At 42.6% G+C, this 12,353-nt stretch overlaps 1 protein-coding gene across 2 annotated transcripts in view; it reads left to right on the forward strand.

The window, feature by feature from the left end:
- The window catches only part of pkn1a (protein kinase N1a), a 62,108-nt gene extending 50,330 nt beyond the window's left edge, over positions 1-11,778 (forward strand). For both annotated transcript variants that reach the window (XM_031727852.2, XM_039613658.1), the window contains exons 12-23: positions 181-316; positions 617-743; positions 1,825-1,904; positions 3,834-3,909; positions 4,297-4,388; positions 4,666-4,842; positions 6,751-6,813; positions 7,517-7,593; positions 8,243-8,385; positions 8,581-8,688; positions 8,878-8,958; positions 10,142-11,778. In XM_031727852.2, the coding sequence (XP_031583712.1) occupies positions 181-316; positions 617-743; positions 1,825-1,904; positions 3,834-3,909; positions 4,297-4,388; positions 4,666-4,842; positions 6,751-6,813; positions 7,517-7,593; positions 8,243-8,385; positions 8,581-8,688; positions 8,878-8,958; positions 10,142-10,345 (1,364 nt within the window). In that variant the 3' untranslated portion in view covers positions 10,346-11,778. The remainder of the gene's footprint in view (positions 1-180; positions 317-616; positions 744-1,824; positions 1,905-3,833; positions 3,910-4,296; positions 4,389-4,665; positions 4,843-6,750; positions 6,814-7,516; positions 7,594-8,242; positions 8,386-8,580; positions 8,689-8,877; positions 8,959-10,141) is intronic.
- Positions 11,779-12,353: the final 575 nt, after the last annotated feature.

The raw sequence follows: 12,353 nt of genomic DNA on the forward strand, positions 1-12,353 counted from the left end.
CTTAAATTAAAATTATATTTTTAATGCTGAAATATTATTTCTGTTCTCATCTATCTATTAACATTTTTTTATTAAGATGCTAAATATCAGCATTCCTGAACAGAAAAAAAATAGTTTTAGTGGTTGAATCTTATGTTTGATTCATTTCTGACTCAATGTGTGCGTTTGTGCATTTTTCAGGCAAGGCGTTCCTCCGGGCTCGTCAGATGAACGTGGATATCGGAACGTGGGTGAGGCTGCTTCGAAACGCCATCCCCACCGTCAACAACTCAGGAACCTACAGTCCCAACGCACAAAGCCTCACACTCAACTCTGGGTGAGACGCACTGAGATATGTACACACAGATGCACACGCTTCGGTCGTTTCGTCGGCAGTGACGTTTGATAACCGTCAATCAGACTTTGCTATCAAACGTAGCAGCTTTCCTTGAACCTTTTTTCCTTTTGTTTCCAGACAAAGAATAAAGCAAACGGTGCCTTCCCAGCCCCGTGTCTAACTACCCTTCTTTGTTGTTCTGTCTCGTTGTCTGTGTTACACGTTGGTCTGTTTGTGTGTGTGTGTGTGTGTGATGTGTGTGTGTGTGTGTGTGTGTGTGTGTATTTGTTGGTCTTTCAGGGAGATCTCAGTGGAAAAGTTGAGTCTGGACAGTGAGTCTCCAATAAGAGGCGATTACAAGAGAGACATGGACATTCAGACTCCAGTGAGACCGATGGAGCGAGAAGAAACCCGGGAATTAGGGGAGGTGTGTGTTGAGGGACGGGGCTTTCCTAACTAAAAAAGAAACAAAAAGTTCGAATTGGCAGGGAAAGGAAGGCGTAACAGCATCAAATACTTTAAAAGAATATGAACAAACACAATTATAACTGCACATTTCTTCCTGTTAAAAGGGAATTTTTCCTTCCCGCTTTTGCCAAAGTGCTTGGTCATAGGGGGGTCGTCTGATTGTTGGGGCTTCTCTGTATTACTGTAGGGTCTTTACTGTTGTTGTGATTTGTTGCTATATAAATATTGAATTGAATTGAAGTAGAATAAGGCGGTAACAAATTTACAGGAAACAAATAAATAATGAAACTGCAAGTAAATTTAAGTAGTTTTAAGTAATGCAGTTTTAAGTAATTTTTAAAAATGTATTCTGGGTAAGTTTAGAGGAAGGGAGGCAAGTACCACAGAAAAATTAACAAATAAATAAAAACAAATATTTCCCCATCTTACATTGTAAACACACTGTACTTTTCAGGGCTTGGGGTGTATTATAGTGGCTTAACCTTGACTAACTCCCAGGTAGCTTTCAGGAAAGCAAACACTCCTTTTTTGAATACTGATAGTGAAAGAAAAAATAATTATGTTAGACTTGGCTCCATCATTATAAAGTCACATAAGCCTGCAAATCTTTTTAATTACAGGGGATTTAGTTATTAAGTTATTATAATTTTAGGCATTTAACATTTAAATAATGGTCATGTGACATATGAGTCTGATTTACAAGAAAATGACTGAAAGAGGAGGAGTTTATGGCATGAGTAAATACTGCAAATATTGCTGCTTTACATCAGCTCTCCTTCTGGTGTGAACGGAGACGTAAAATCGACCCACTCTCTGCTCTGTTACGGTGTCCTTCCTGTTAGCAGCACAGCCACACCTGGATGTAAAGGACTGTGGTCGACCTGGTATTTGGGGGGTTTAAAGATTTAAAAATCCAGCACAGGGTCCGTAACCATCAGCTCCAGACTGCGTCTCCTGTCTTCCATTTCATGTCGTTTTATAATCTCTGTCTCTGCATGTCTGTTCCTTTTTTGTCTCTTCCCTCGCATGTCCTCCGATAGGACCGACATCCAGTCATCGATCCCCTCTCCCCCCGAGACCTCACCCCTGAGTCCCCTGCCCGAACCCATTCAGTTAGCAGGTACACGCACGCACACTCACTGAAACACTTTTACTTCTTTGTTTTCTAAAATGGATTTGTTTGGATTTTAATGATGATATATGATAATGACGATAAGGTTTATCATAGAAAACATTTTGAAATGTGGCAGTAGGAAAAGCGCAGGTGGAAATCAAACCAGCCATCATCTGTTTTATGCTGTTTATCTGGGGCTCAGGTGTGAGGGCAGAGAAGCCCAGACCTCCCTCTTTCCAGCCTCCCAGGCCAGCCAAGAGACAATCTCTCCAGCATATCCTGCGTTTATCACAGAGCCTCCTCCGGTTAGGAAACGTACAGAGGTCCTAGTCAGATGCCCAAACCACCTCAGCTGGCTTCTTTTGATGTGGGGGAGTAGCAGCTCTACTCTGAGCCTCATATTTTTAGATGGTGCAGTGAATGGGTGGAGCTGGAGCCTCACAGAGTGCAAGCCGTTGACGTTGTTTTTGTTTGTTAGTTTGTTTTCGGCTCATAATCAGTTTTTTTATTTATTTGTGTGTTTTTAGCTCATTTTGTCAAATGAGCTGGAATATTCTAGTGAAACTAGATTCATTTGATCTGGATTAGACCATTTTTGAGCTGTTTTGATCTTTCACTGGATTTGAAATCTGATTACTTTGTCTAAAACAGCCAACCAATGACACCTAAACTTCCTAACTAACTTTCTACATCACAATTACTTGTGAATTGTGATAGATCACGAGCCGGATGAGCAGCTGCATCTTTGACTTTCTGGTTAAATCTCACGTCCAAGCCAGAATGTTTCTGGGCTTGAGCCTTTAGACCATACAGGCCTTTTTATGTACAGGTTAATTGTGAATTGCTTGATATTTGAATGTAAGTGTGAATGAATGACCCTGACTCTTACCTACCATCTGCTGGAGTTCGCCTCAGCCTCCCTACAATCCTCCAAGCATAAAGGCTTATGGATGGAGGAAACCCAACCTATGTGTTCTGTTTTTTTCCCTGATGTGCTCAAAGCGACATCAGCATGGCGACAGGCTGAGCATTTTTTCTGTCCTCATCGCTACACATTTATCTTTTTTCTGGTTTTAAGAGAGTTACAAATGTAACCTGCTGCATGCATCACTGTCACTTTTTACCCAGCTGTCTAAGCACAGTGGAGGAGGGGTGGGAGAAACGCTACAGCAAACCTCTGTCACAAGTTTTAAGTGCTGCTGTCCAAGTGTGCACACGTGCAAGTGTGCATATTATCATTAAAATAATACTCTGAGGAATATTTGGTTTCCTGTGCGTGTGTGAGTAAAAGCAGCAGTCAGACAGAGAGTCAGGTACCTGCAGCAGATTACGTCTGTGTACTTTCTGTATCACAGCAACCAAACACTCACCTGGAGGCACAGCGTGCCTCTAAACCAGGGGTCCCCAATCTCAGTCCACGAGGGCCGGTGTCCCTGCAGGTTTTAGATGTGTCCTTGATCCATCACAGCTGATTTAAATGGATAAATTACCTTCTCAACATGTCTTGAAGTTCTCCAGAGGCCTGGTAATGAGCTAATCATGTGATTCAGGTGTGTTGACCCAGGGTGAGATCTAAAACCTGCAGGGACACCGGCCCTCGTGGACTGAGATTGGGGACCCCTGCTCTAAACCCTTTCAAGCGCTCTCAAGCGCTCCCAGCTGGGCGTTTTCAGGAGAGCAGCTGCTGCGTTATTAGCTGTCAAAAATCTTCAGACACCCGAATAAAACAGAACCATTGATGTTTTTGATAAATCCTCTGCTTTTCCTGCTTTTGCAACTTAAAATGTCTGCTCTCCATTATTACATGTATGTATTATTCAGCTTGCATTATCCACACGTACACAGTCCTTATGTGTGTCATGTAATATCAGCAGTTGTTACTTTTTGGTGTCCGGTTTAAATGTTCTTCCTCACCGTGCCTGTCGGTTTCTCCAGCAAGCAGAAGAAAGGTCCGCTGTCCCTCCAGGACTTCAGGCTCATTGCTGTTTTGGGTCGTGGACACTTTGGGAAGGTACGATTTCTTTTAATCCAGAAAAAAAAAACTGGAACAACCGAACCAATTGGTAACAACACAAAGAGCAAGAGCACAAAGAGCAAGTTATTATTCCCTCAAATATACTGAAGGTCACAACAGCAAAAAAGTCACAGATTAACAGCTTCTCTGTTTGTGGACTCTCACAATGTGACTGTCACAACTACAATCAGGCAAACAAAAATAAAAGACAGTTTGTAAAAAAGAAAGCTTGCGTTCCTTATGCTGTTAGGTGCACATGAACGCCACATTTTAAGTATTGGTGACTGCAGGGAAAAAAAGAAACCATATCACACGTGGATCCACCGAGAAGTTTAAAAAGCTGTAATAAAAGAAGTTAATCAGAGTGTGTCTGTGTGTCTACAGGTGTTATTGTCAGAGTACAAGAAGACTGGCACGATGTATGCCATCAAAGCCCTGAAGAAAGGAGATATCATTGCTCGGGATGAGGTGGATAGGTCTGTGCTGATGTTTATTCCTCAGTCCTGTGCTTGTGTGATGTGTGGTTGTTGTTTTTAGCCCAGAGATTAAGCGCTCCAGTAGTAGATTTACTCACAGGATTTAATTTGTGTCTTGAATCACTGTGATTACAGTTCATCTGTGGGCTGAGTGTGGGTTTTCTCATAGGCTAAAATAAACACTATCTAATTATGTTTAAATGGCTCTCTAATCTTTTTTTTTCACTCCTCCTCTTGCCTCTTCTTCCACTCTTTCCTTCTCTCCTTCCTCCCCTAGTCTGATGTGTGAGAAGCGCATCTTCGAGACCGTCAACATGTCGCACCATCCCTTCCTGATCAACCTGTTTGCGTGCTTCCAGACACCAGAGCACGTGTGTTTTGTTATGGAATACACAGCAGGAGGCGACCTGATGATGCACATCCATACAGACGTCTTCACAGAGCCACGGGCTGTGTACGTAATAAATGGATTATCCTTGAAGTATTTCCATACAAGTTTTAGGCTTTCCCAGAGATTAGTCCTGGTAGTCGGGAAAATGAGTTCAGGATCGGTTCCACAGTTGAGCCAAATCTAGGATGTGAAAGGCCATGTGGTCAAAGACAAACAAACCGAGCTTCAGAGGCCTTTTTTGTGCAGTTAATGTTCCTTCACCGCACCTTACAAGGATGTACTGTCAAAGAAAAAAACATTGCTAAATTTTAAAGGCAAAGTTAGTAAAATGTCACCACTAGATGTCAGTAGATTCCAGATTGTGGCCAACTGAATTCTGTTCCCAATTCCAGTGCTTAATCCTAGCTATGGTAGCAGCTATAGGGCTAACAAATCAGGGCGCTGTTCATCTGTAGTGAGTTTAGGCTGTCAGTCCACGGTTTACCTCAGCTGTCAATATGTGTACACATGTATTTACTCTGGAGGAGGCTGCAAAATTTTGTGGAAAGAGTCCGATCGATACGTTGATGAGATGGTGAAGCGATACTGAGCTGAGTTGTTGAGGATATCCTGACCTTTTGCCACTGTTAGCCAGTGTTAGTGACGTTTTCTTTTAAGTGGATCTAACTTTGTCCAACTCTGATACTTAGCAAATAAACTCTGATACAATATGAGAATGTAGTCGAACTGTTTATCAAAGAGAAAGCGTGATTTTTTTTTTGATTTTTTTTTAAGACATTTGAGCCTAACATTAGCTGGAATAATGTTAGCTTATGCCAGCTGTTGTTGTTGTTTAGCCAGAGATAGAAGGATAGCATATATCTAATCTGTTGACAATAACTAACTGTGACAAAGTTGAGAGCAAAAAGCATCTTTGTGCACGTCTTCATGTGTTAGAGCCCTGATTTAAGTTCAGGACATGAGACTTCAGGTGAGGAGGAAGTAAGGGAGGAGAGAGGGCAGTTGTAATGAAAAGACATTATGAAAAGGAGAAAATAATGAAAGACAGGTGAAGAACATATACATACATGTACAAATATTAAATGGTCATATTTAGTGTGAGATGGCCGTCTGTGATCTTTAAATTCAAAGTAACTTATGTACTACGTATGTAGCACGTCTCTCGGCACATAAGACATACTTACATGATTTACAGGTACAATGCACAATCTGTACCTTTTCTAAATATTCTAATTACTTAAACATCTTCCAGTACCCTGCTCTGTTTGCACACTGCAACCTGGGTTTGCCATTTTTATCTGTACTTTAATCTTAATAACTGTACAGTACTCTGTTTTTGCAACTATTGTCCATAATGTAAATATGTTTTTTCTGTAAAAATTGTGTGCGTTTCGGTTCTGTGTCCTGTTCTGTTGTTCTTTTTTTTGCTGCTGCTACAACCAAATTTCCCCTTGTGGGACAATTAAAGGATTATTCTATTCTATTCTATGATTTGTACATGTGGGCTGCTGAGCATTAGGACAGATGTGAAAACCTTTTAGAGATGCACTGTATTAGACTGAATGTTTTGAAGGCCTTCCATCCTCTGGAAATCTGTTTAAGTTATGTTTGTTTATTTGTTAGACTTCTGCACAAGTTGAGTTCATCCTGGGATTATAAGGGAGACGCCGCAGCATAAGCACACCCACACAGTCTAAAAAGATCCGCTGAAATAAGTGAAGCCATCTGTATGGGGTTTACAGTGGGTGTGCAGGGTCTTTTAAGGACATAATGCCAGAAAACCCTCAGCACTATTACTGCTGTCCCCATACCGAGGAGTTCAACAGCTGGGGAGCAGCTGTTTGTCGGGCCTCAGACAGCAGATTTGGTTACAGTGGCTACTGGTCTGAAAGCAACATGTCTGTTATTATTATGAAGTTCCCATTTTATCACGTCTAACTGGAGGTTGATTTTCTCTGCTTTTGGCTTCAGGTTTTACGCAGCCTGTGTGGTTCTCGGACTTCAGTTCCTCCACGACCATAAGATTGTGTACAGGTGAGTCGAGCCCACGCAAACCTCTTAACTGATAACTGATGTAAAACGGAGCTTTCTTTCACCTCAGGAAGCATCAGACTACTAGAAATGTCAAAGATCAATGTTAAATTGAGCTCTTAATTTCTAAGCATTCCTGCCAGCATAGGTTGAAATGTCAGTCTAAGTTTTGCAGTTCAGTTAGAGTACCCAGATACAGCAAATACAGGAGCTTCAACAGTGGGAGGTTTATTTTATGAAACTTTACACACTTTGCCTCATTATGGGGCAGGAAAATCCCAAAAGTTAAATAATCCAAAAGAAAACAGAGAAAGGTAAACAGACAGTCTGACAAAGGAAAGGGTGTATATACACTTGGGGTGGCTGACAATGAGCAGGAAACCAAAAACCCCAGACACACACAAAGGCTGAAACACTTTCAAAATAAAGCAGCAAACAAGGAATAACACAAAACCTGAAGCTGAAATTTCACATCGCGACAAAAATCAGATACCCCATGCTGGATCATTCAGGGCATCCAGAAGCTGTAGGATTCATCCCCGGGCTACTGAGTGTCGCACCATGAGGTTGACGTTTGCTGTGAGCATTATTGTACAGGCTCAGTTTAGTAAAGTGTGCTGGGATTACAGTCAGTTCACAGAGAGAGTTTGTATCTAAATGCTGTACAAAGATACTGATGCTCACCTGCATGTTTTTTCCCTTTCAGAGATCTCAAGCTCGACAACCTGCTGCTAGACACAGATGGTTATGTGAAGATCGCTGACTTTGGACTCTGTAAAGAAGGTGGATATGTGTATTACTGACAGCAGGCCTTTTATTTGTCTTTGCCTTTGCTTCGGGATACGAATTTACTTAGAACCGGAAAACAGTGTGATATTTCTATTCTGTCAGGGAGCCTGAAAAGCAGGTCAACCGAACCCTGCCTTGAGCTCAGAAACACCATAGGTGACCTATTTGCTTCTCCATATTATCCAGCATATGATTGTACAGTTACAATGAAGGGTGCCCATATTAAACGTGGCCTCAATATCAAATAATAAGGTCAGCATATGAAAAAGCTGCTGTTGCCTAAGCCTTTGTTACAAGGGGTCACCACAGCAGGTATCTCCACATCCCCAATCAGGAGAAAGTTGGGTTAAAGAGGGAGGAGCTGAGGCTGAGGATAGGCTGAGGGGCTGCAAAAAAGCCTCTGTATAAGATAAATAAGCCTCATTTTGAACTGTGAATCATGGAAAATTTCTACAGTAAAGCAGTTGGAATTTGTCATAATAGCTCCACCCGATTCTGAAATTTAAACGGATGTAGGAATATGAGTGATTAAACAGTACAGAGTGGCAGGTTTTCATCATCTCAGTGATGAAGTTCAGGAAATTAAGAAGCGATTTTGTTTCTCGTTTAGCTTTCTGACATAATTTTTTCATCTTTTCTGCAGGAATGGGTTTTGGGGACCGGACCAGCACCTTCTGTGGGACTCCAGAGTTTTTAGCTCCCGAGGTCCTGACAGACACGTCCTACACCAGAGCCGTAGACTGGTGGGGCCTGGGGGTCCTCATCTATGAAATGCTGGTGGGAGAGGTAAGAGCTAATATACGCTTAGTCAAAACTCTGTCACTGGTCATGGAGTTATTATAGCCGCATGTTAGTTTGATCTGGTGCAGATTAATTACTTGTGTTCACTGTAGTTAAATGCTGATTTTGTTTTAAATGACAGAATATCAAAAGTGGATTTAGTGAAGTGTGCTTTTGTGTGACCTGTGTATTTGTGCGTAGTCTCCTTTCCCAGGGGATGATGAAGAGGAGGTGTTTGACAGCATTGTGAATGATGAAGTCCGCTACCCACGCTTCCTCTCCACTGAGGCTATTGGCATCATGAGGAGGGTAAAGCAAACACACACACAAACACACACGCGTGCGTTCGCTCATACACACAAACTGTATGTGACAAATGCTGCACTTACACGTGAAACACTGAATCAGTCCGGCATCCTCACTTACTCACAGTCAGACAGTTGATGCTTCGCTGTTATATCCACTCGTCATTTCTCATTCTCGTGTGTCTGTGTGCAGCTGTTAAGGAGGAACCCAGAGAGAAGATTGGGATCTGGTGAGAAGGATGCAGAGGAGGTGAAGAAGCAGCCATTTTTCAGAGTAAGTAGACTTAGAGCTACCTAGGCAACTTGTTGGGGGTGCAAACTGAGCCTGTCTCAGTTTAGCTTCTGCTAATGAATGTCCTGTTCTTAATATTTAGGTAAATTGTCTGTTTTCAGCAGCAGTATCAGCTCTCAGATACCTGAAAGCTTTAGTGATGTATTAATGTTAGCATGTTAGCATCTGGCTGTAAACACCCGAGAAAAACCTCTTCCACCTCTCAGTGTTTGCTAACGAATCTCCATCCTGCGTTCTCATCTGTACCTTCAGATTCGGGGCGATCGTGGCTCAAGAGTTGGGAGTTCGCCTTGTAATCGGAAGGTTGCAGGTTCGAGCCCCAGCTTGGACAGTCTCGGACGTTGTGTCCTTGGGCAAGACACTTCACCCGTTGCCTACTGGTGGTGGTCAGAGGGCCCGGTGGCGCCAGTGTCCGGCAGCCTCGCCTCTGTCAGTGCGCCCCAGGGTGGCTGTGGCTACAACGTAGCTTGCCATCACCAGTGTGTGAATGTGTGTGTGAATGGGTGAATGACTGGATATGTAAAGCGCTTTGGGGTCCCTAGGGACTAGAAAAGCGCTATATAAATACAGGCCATTTACCATTTTAATGTTAGCATTGTGTTTTAGACTAAGTAAAATAAAGCTGATATCTGAAGGTACAGATGAGAACGCAGGATGGAGATTCGTTAGCAAACACTGAGAGGTGGAAGAGGTTTTTCTCGGGTGTTTACAGCCAGACTGTTACGGTGGTTGTTTCGAAGCCTTTTCAATTGCAGTTTTAATTACTCTTCTTGCTCTTATTCTTGGCTCTGCATAACCCTCCTTTGTGGTTTATTCATCGATGACAATGGATTTCTGTAGTTACCCTTATTTTTAATGTTAAATTATCCTCATTCTTATTCTGGGGCTTGGTGCAGCCGCTCAGTGTGAAACGAGCTGTTTTAGCTCCTTTTTTTCCTTCTGTTTACACTGGTCTACAGCTAAAATCCTTCCAAAATAAACGTAGTCAAACTTTATTCATTTTACAGTTGCTGGTTGGCTCTAGTTTCTATACTATGCAGCTATTTGTCAAAAGTTTTTACCTTGTGTATAAATTCTTGCCCTGATCCTTTATATCCTCCATCATTGCTGTGTGCTCCCTTGCATAATAGACCCACCTTCTCCTTTTCTCCGTCTCTCCCTCCAGAGCATGGACTGGGAGGCGCTGCTGCAGAAGAAGTTGCCCCCTCCCTTCGTCCCGTCCATCGGCGGCAAAGAAGACGTCAGTAATTTTGACGAGGAGTTCACCACAGAACCTCCGACGCTCACGCCTCCACGTGAGCCCCGTTCGCTCTCCCGCAAAGACCAGGACAGTTTCCGGGACTTTGACTACGTCTCTGACCTCTGCTAGTGGACCCGAAGCCAACAGATCTCGAGGAACGTTGGATTTCGACGACTTCGCGACAGTTTCAGCCAGACCAGAGAGAGATGTCTCTAGCTGACTGTCCGCGCTCGTCTGTCGCTTCTTGTTACACTGTGAATGAATGAAACTGAAGACGAAGAGACTGTGTTTCGTGTGTCTGCAGAGTTTTAAAGATCATGGACTGAGCAAATGAAAGCCTGGACAGATATTAGTTGGGGTTATAATGTTCTATCACAAACAAAGGCCCCCTTTTCCAGTCACTGTACAAAACTGCAGTGGGTTTTGTAGCTTGCAGACTTTAAAAAGTCTCCTCCCTTCTTCTTAGGCATCTTGGCAGTCGCCAGTTCAGCTGTAAGAGGCGGAGCTTGCTGTATTTTTGTACTTTTGACTGTTTAGGGGTTGCTCAGTGGCCTCTCATACCAATGCCTTACGTTTATACTTGTATTTGTTCCACAGAAAAAAAGCATTTTGTTTTACTTTGTGGCCCTTTGTGTACAGCAGCAGGGCGAGGAGGGATACAGTGTGCTGCAGAAACTCCTCTGTTTTTGGAAGAGGGAAAAAAAAGACACTCAGAGCTGATAACCATCAGTCTTTTGACTGCTTTTAGGTGTATTAGTAGTTAACTAATGGGTAAAGAACCACTGTCCTGCTTCACTGCAGTGGACCTTCCTTTGGATGTCCACCAACTACTTTTTAAACTTGTGCTGCTCGGATTTTACAAGAGCAGTTGACTCGTCCTTTTTAGTTGAATGTTTGGGTTTTAGGAAGAATTTGATATAAATGTGTAGCACACACACACACACATAACCGTCAGCATAAAAGCTTTGTGGAAAACATTTTTATTATTCCAAAAGAAAAAATCTGAACACTAAACTGTGATGTACAAGTAACAAACTGCTCTTTATGGGTTTGGAGACACGTTCATCCAGTCACCTGAGTGCTACCAGAGTTTTGTGAACATGAAGTAAGTGATTTCCCTCCGAGGCGATTAAATCTTTAACCTCACTGGCTGTAAAAGTTGTTTTAGTGTCTGTTTTCGGAGCTTAAGCCCTGACAGGTTACGCTCTGGCTGCCGCGGTCGCTGTGGCTGTTTCCGAAACTTGCTGATGTCTAAGTACTTGTGGAAACTCTGCGGGGCGCCATACGCAAAACAAACATGAGCTGCTTTTCCACAGTAGAACCAATTAGAGAGGCGAGAGCTCCAATTAGAGGCGAGAGCTGGCGTAGACCTCTGGTAATACCTTTGATGATATCTGTAGGAAAACGATGAGCCAACAGTGAAAACCTGTGTAACACACAACAGCAGTGGTTTGTTGTTAAGATGTATGTGCGGTGGTGTGGATTTTACCTGTCTTGTGTACGACAGTACAGAACCATGTGAGTATGAGATGACGTATTTTATAAAGAAAACCGTGAGTGAATATTGTCGTCTGTTTATTGGGAAAGGGGCATCTCAAATTCATTTAAATAAAAATAACATAGTAATGTGTTGGCTACTCATGTGCTACTCACCTGCTGCAGTGATTGAATGAATACTCAACGGCCACTTTATTAGATACGCCTGTTTTACTGCTCATTAACTCAAACATCTAATCAGCCAATCACATGGCAGCAACTCCGTGCACTTACGCACCTCTAGACCTCTAGAAGCAGAACGAGCACATCCGTCACTGCAATTTAGAGAATAGTCCAAAAAAGATGAAATATCCAGTGATTGGCGGTTTTCTGGGTGAAAATGTCGTATTGTTGTAAGAGGAGTGAGGTCAGGAAAAAAAGAACCACTTGCTAAATACAAAGTATGTAGAAGAGCATCTCTAAACGTGCAACGTGTTGAACATTAAAGCAGATGGGCTACAGCAGCAGGAGACCACTCTGGCCATATGAGCTGAAGTCAGCATTAAGAACATGAAAGCATGGATCCATCCTGACTGTTATCAGTGGTTCAGGCTGCTGCTGGTTTAATGCCGTGGATTATATTTTAAGACAGTTCTGAAAT

This window comes from Oreochromis aureus, linkage group 6, assembly GCF_013358895.1.
Source record: "Oreochromis aureus strain Israel breed Guangdong linkage group 6, ZZ_aureus, whole genome shotgun sequence".
NCBI classification, from domain to species: Eukaryota; Metazoa; Chordata; class Actinopteri; order Cichliformes; family Cichlidae; genus Oreochromis; species Oreochromis aureus.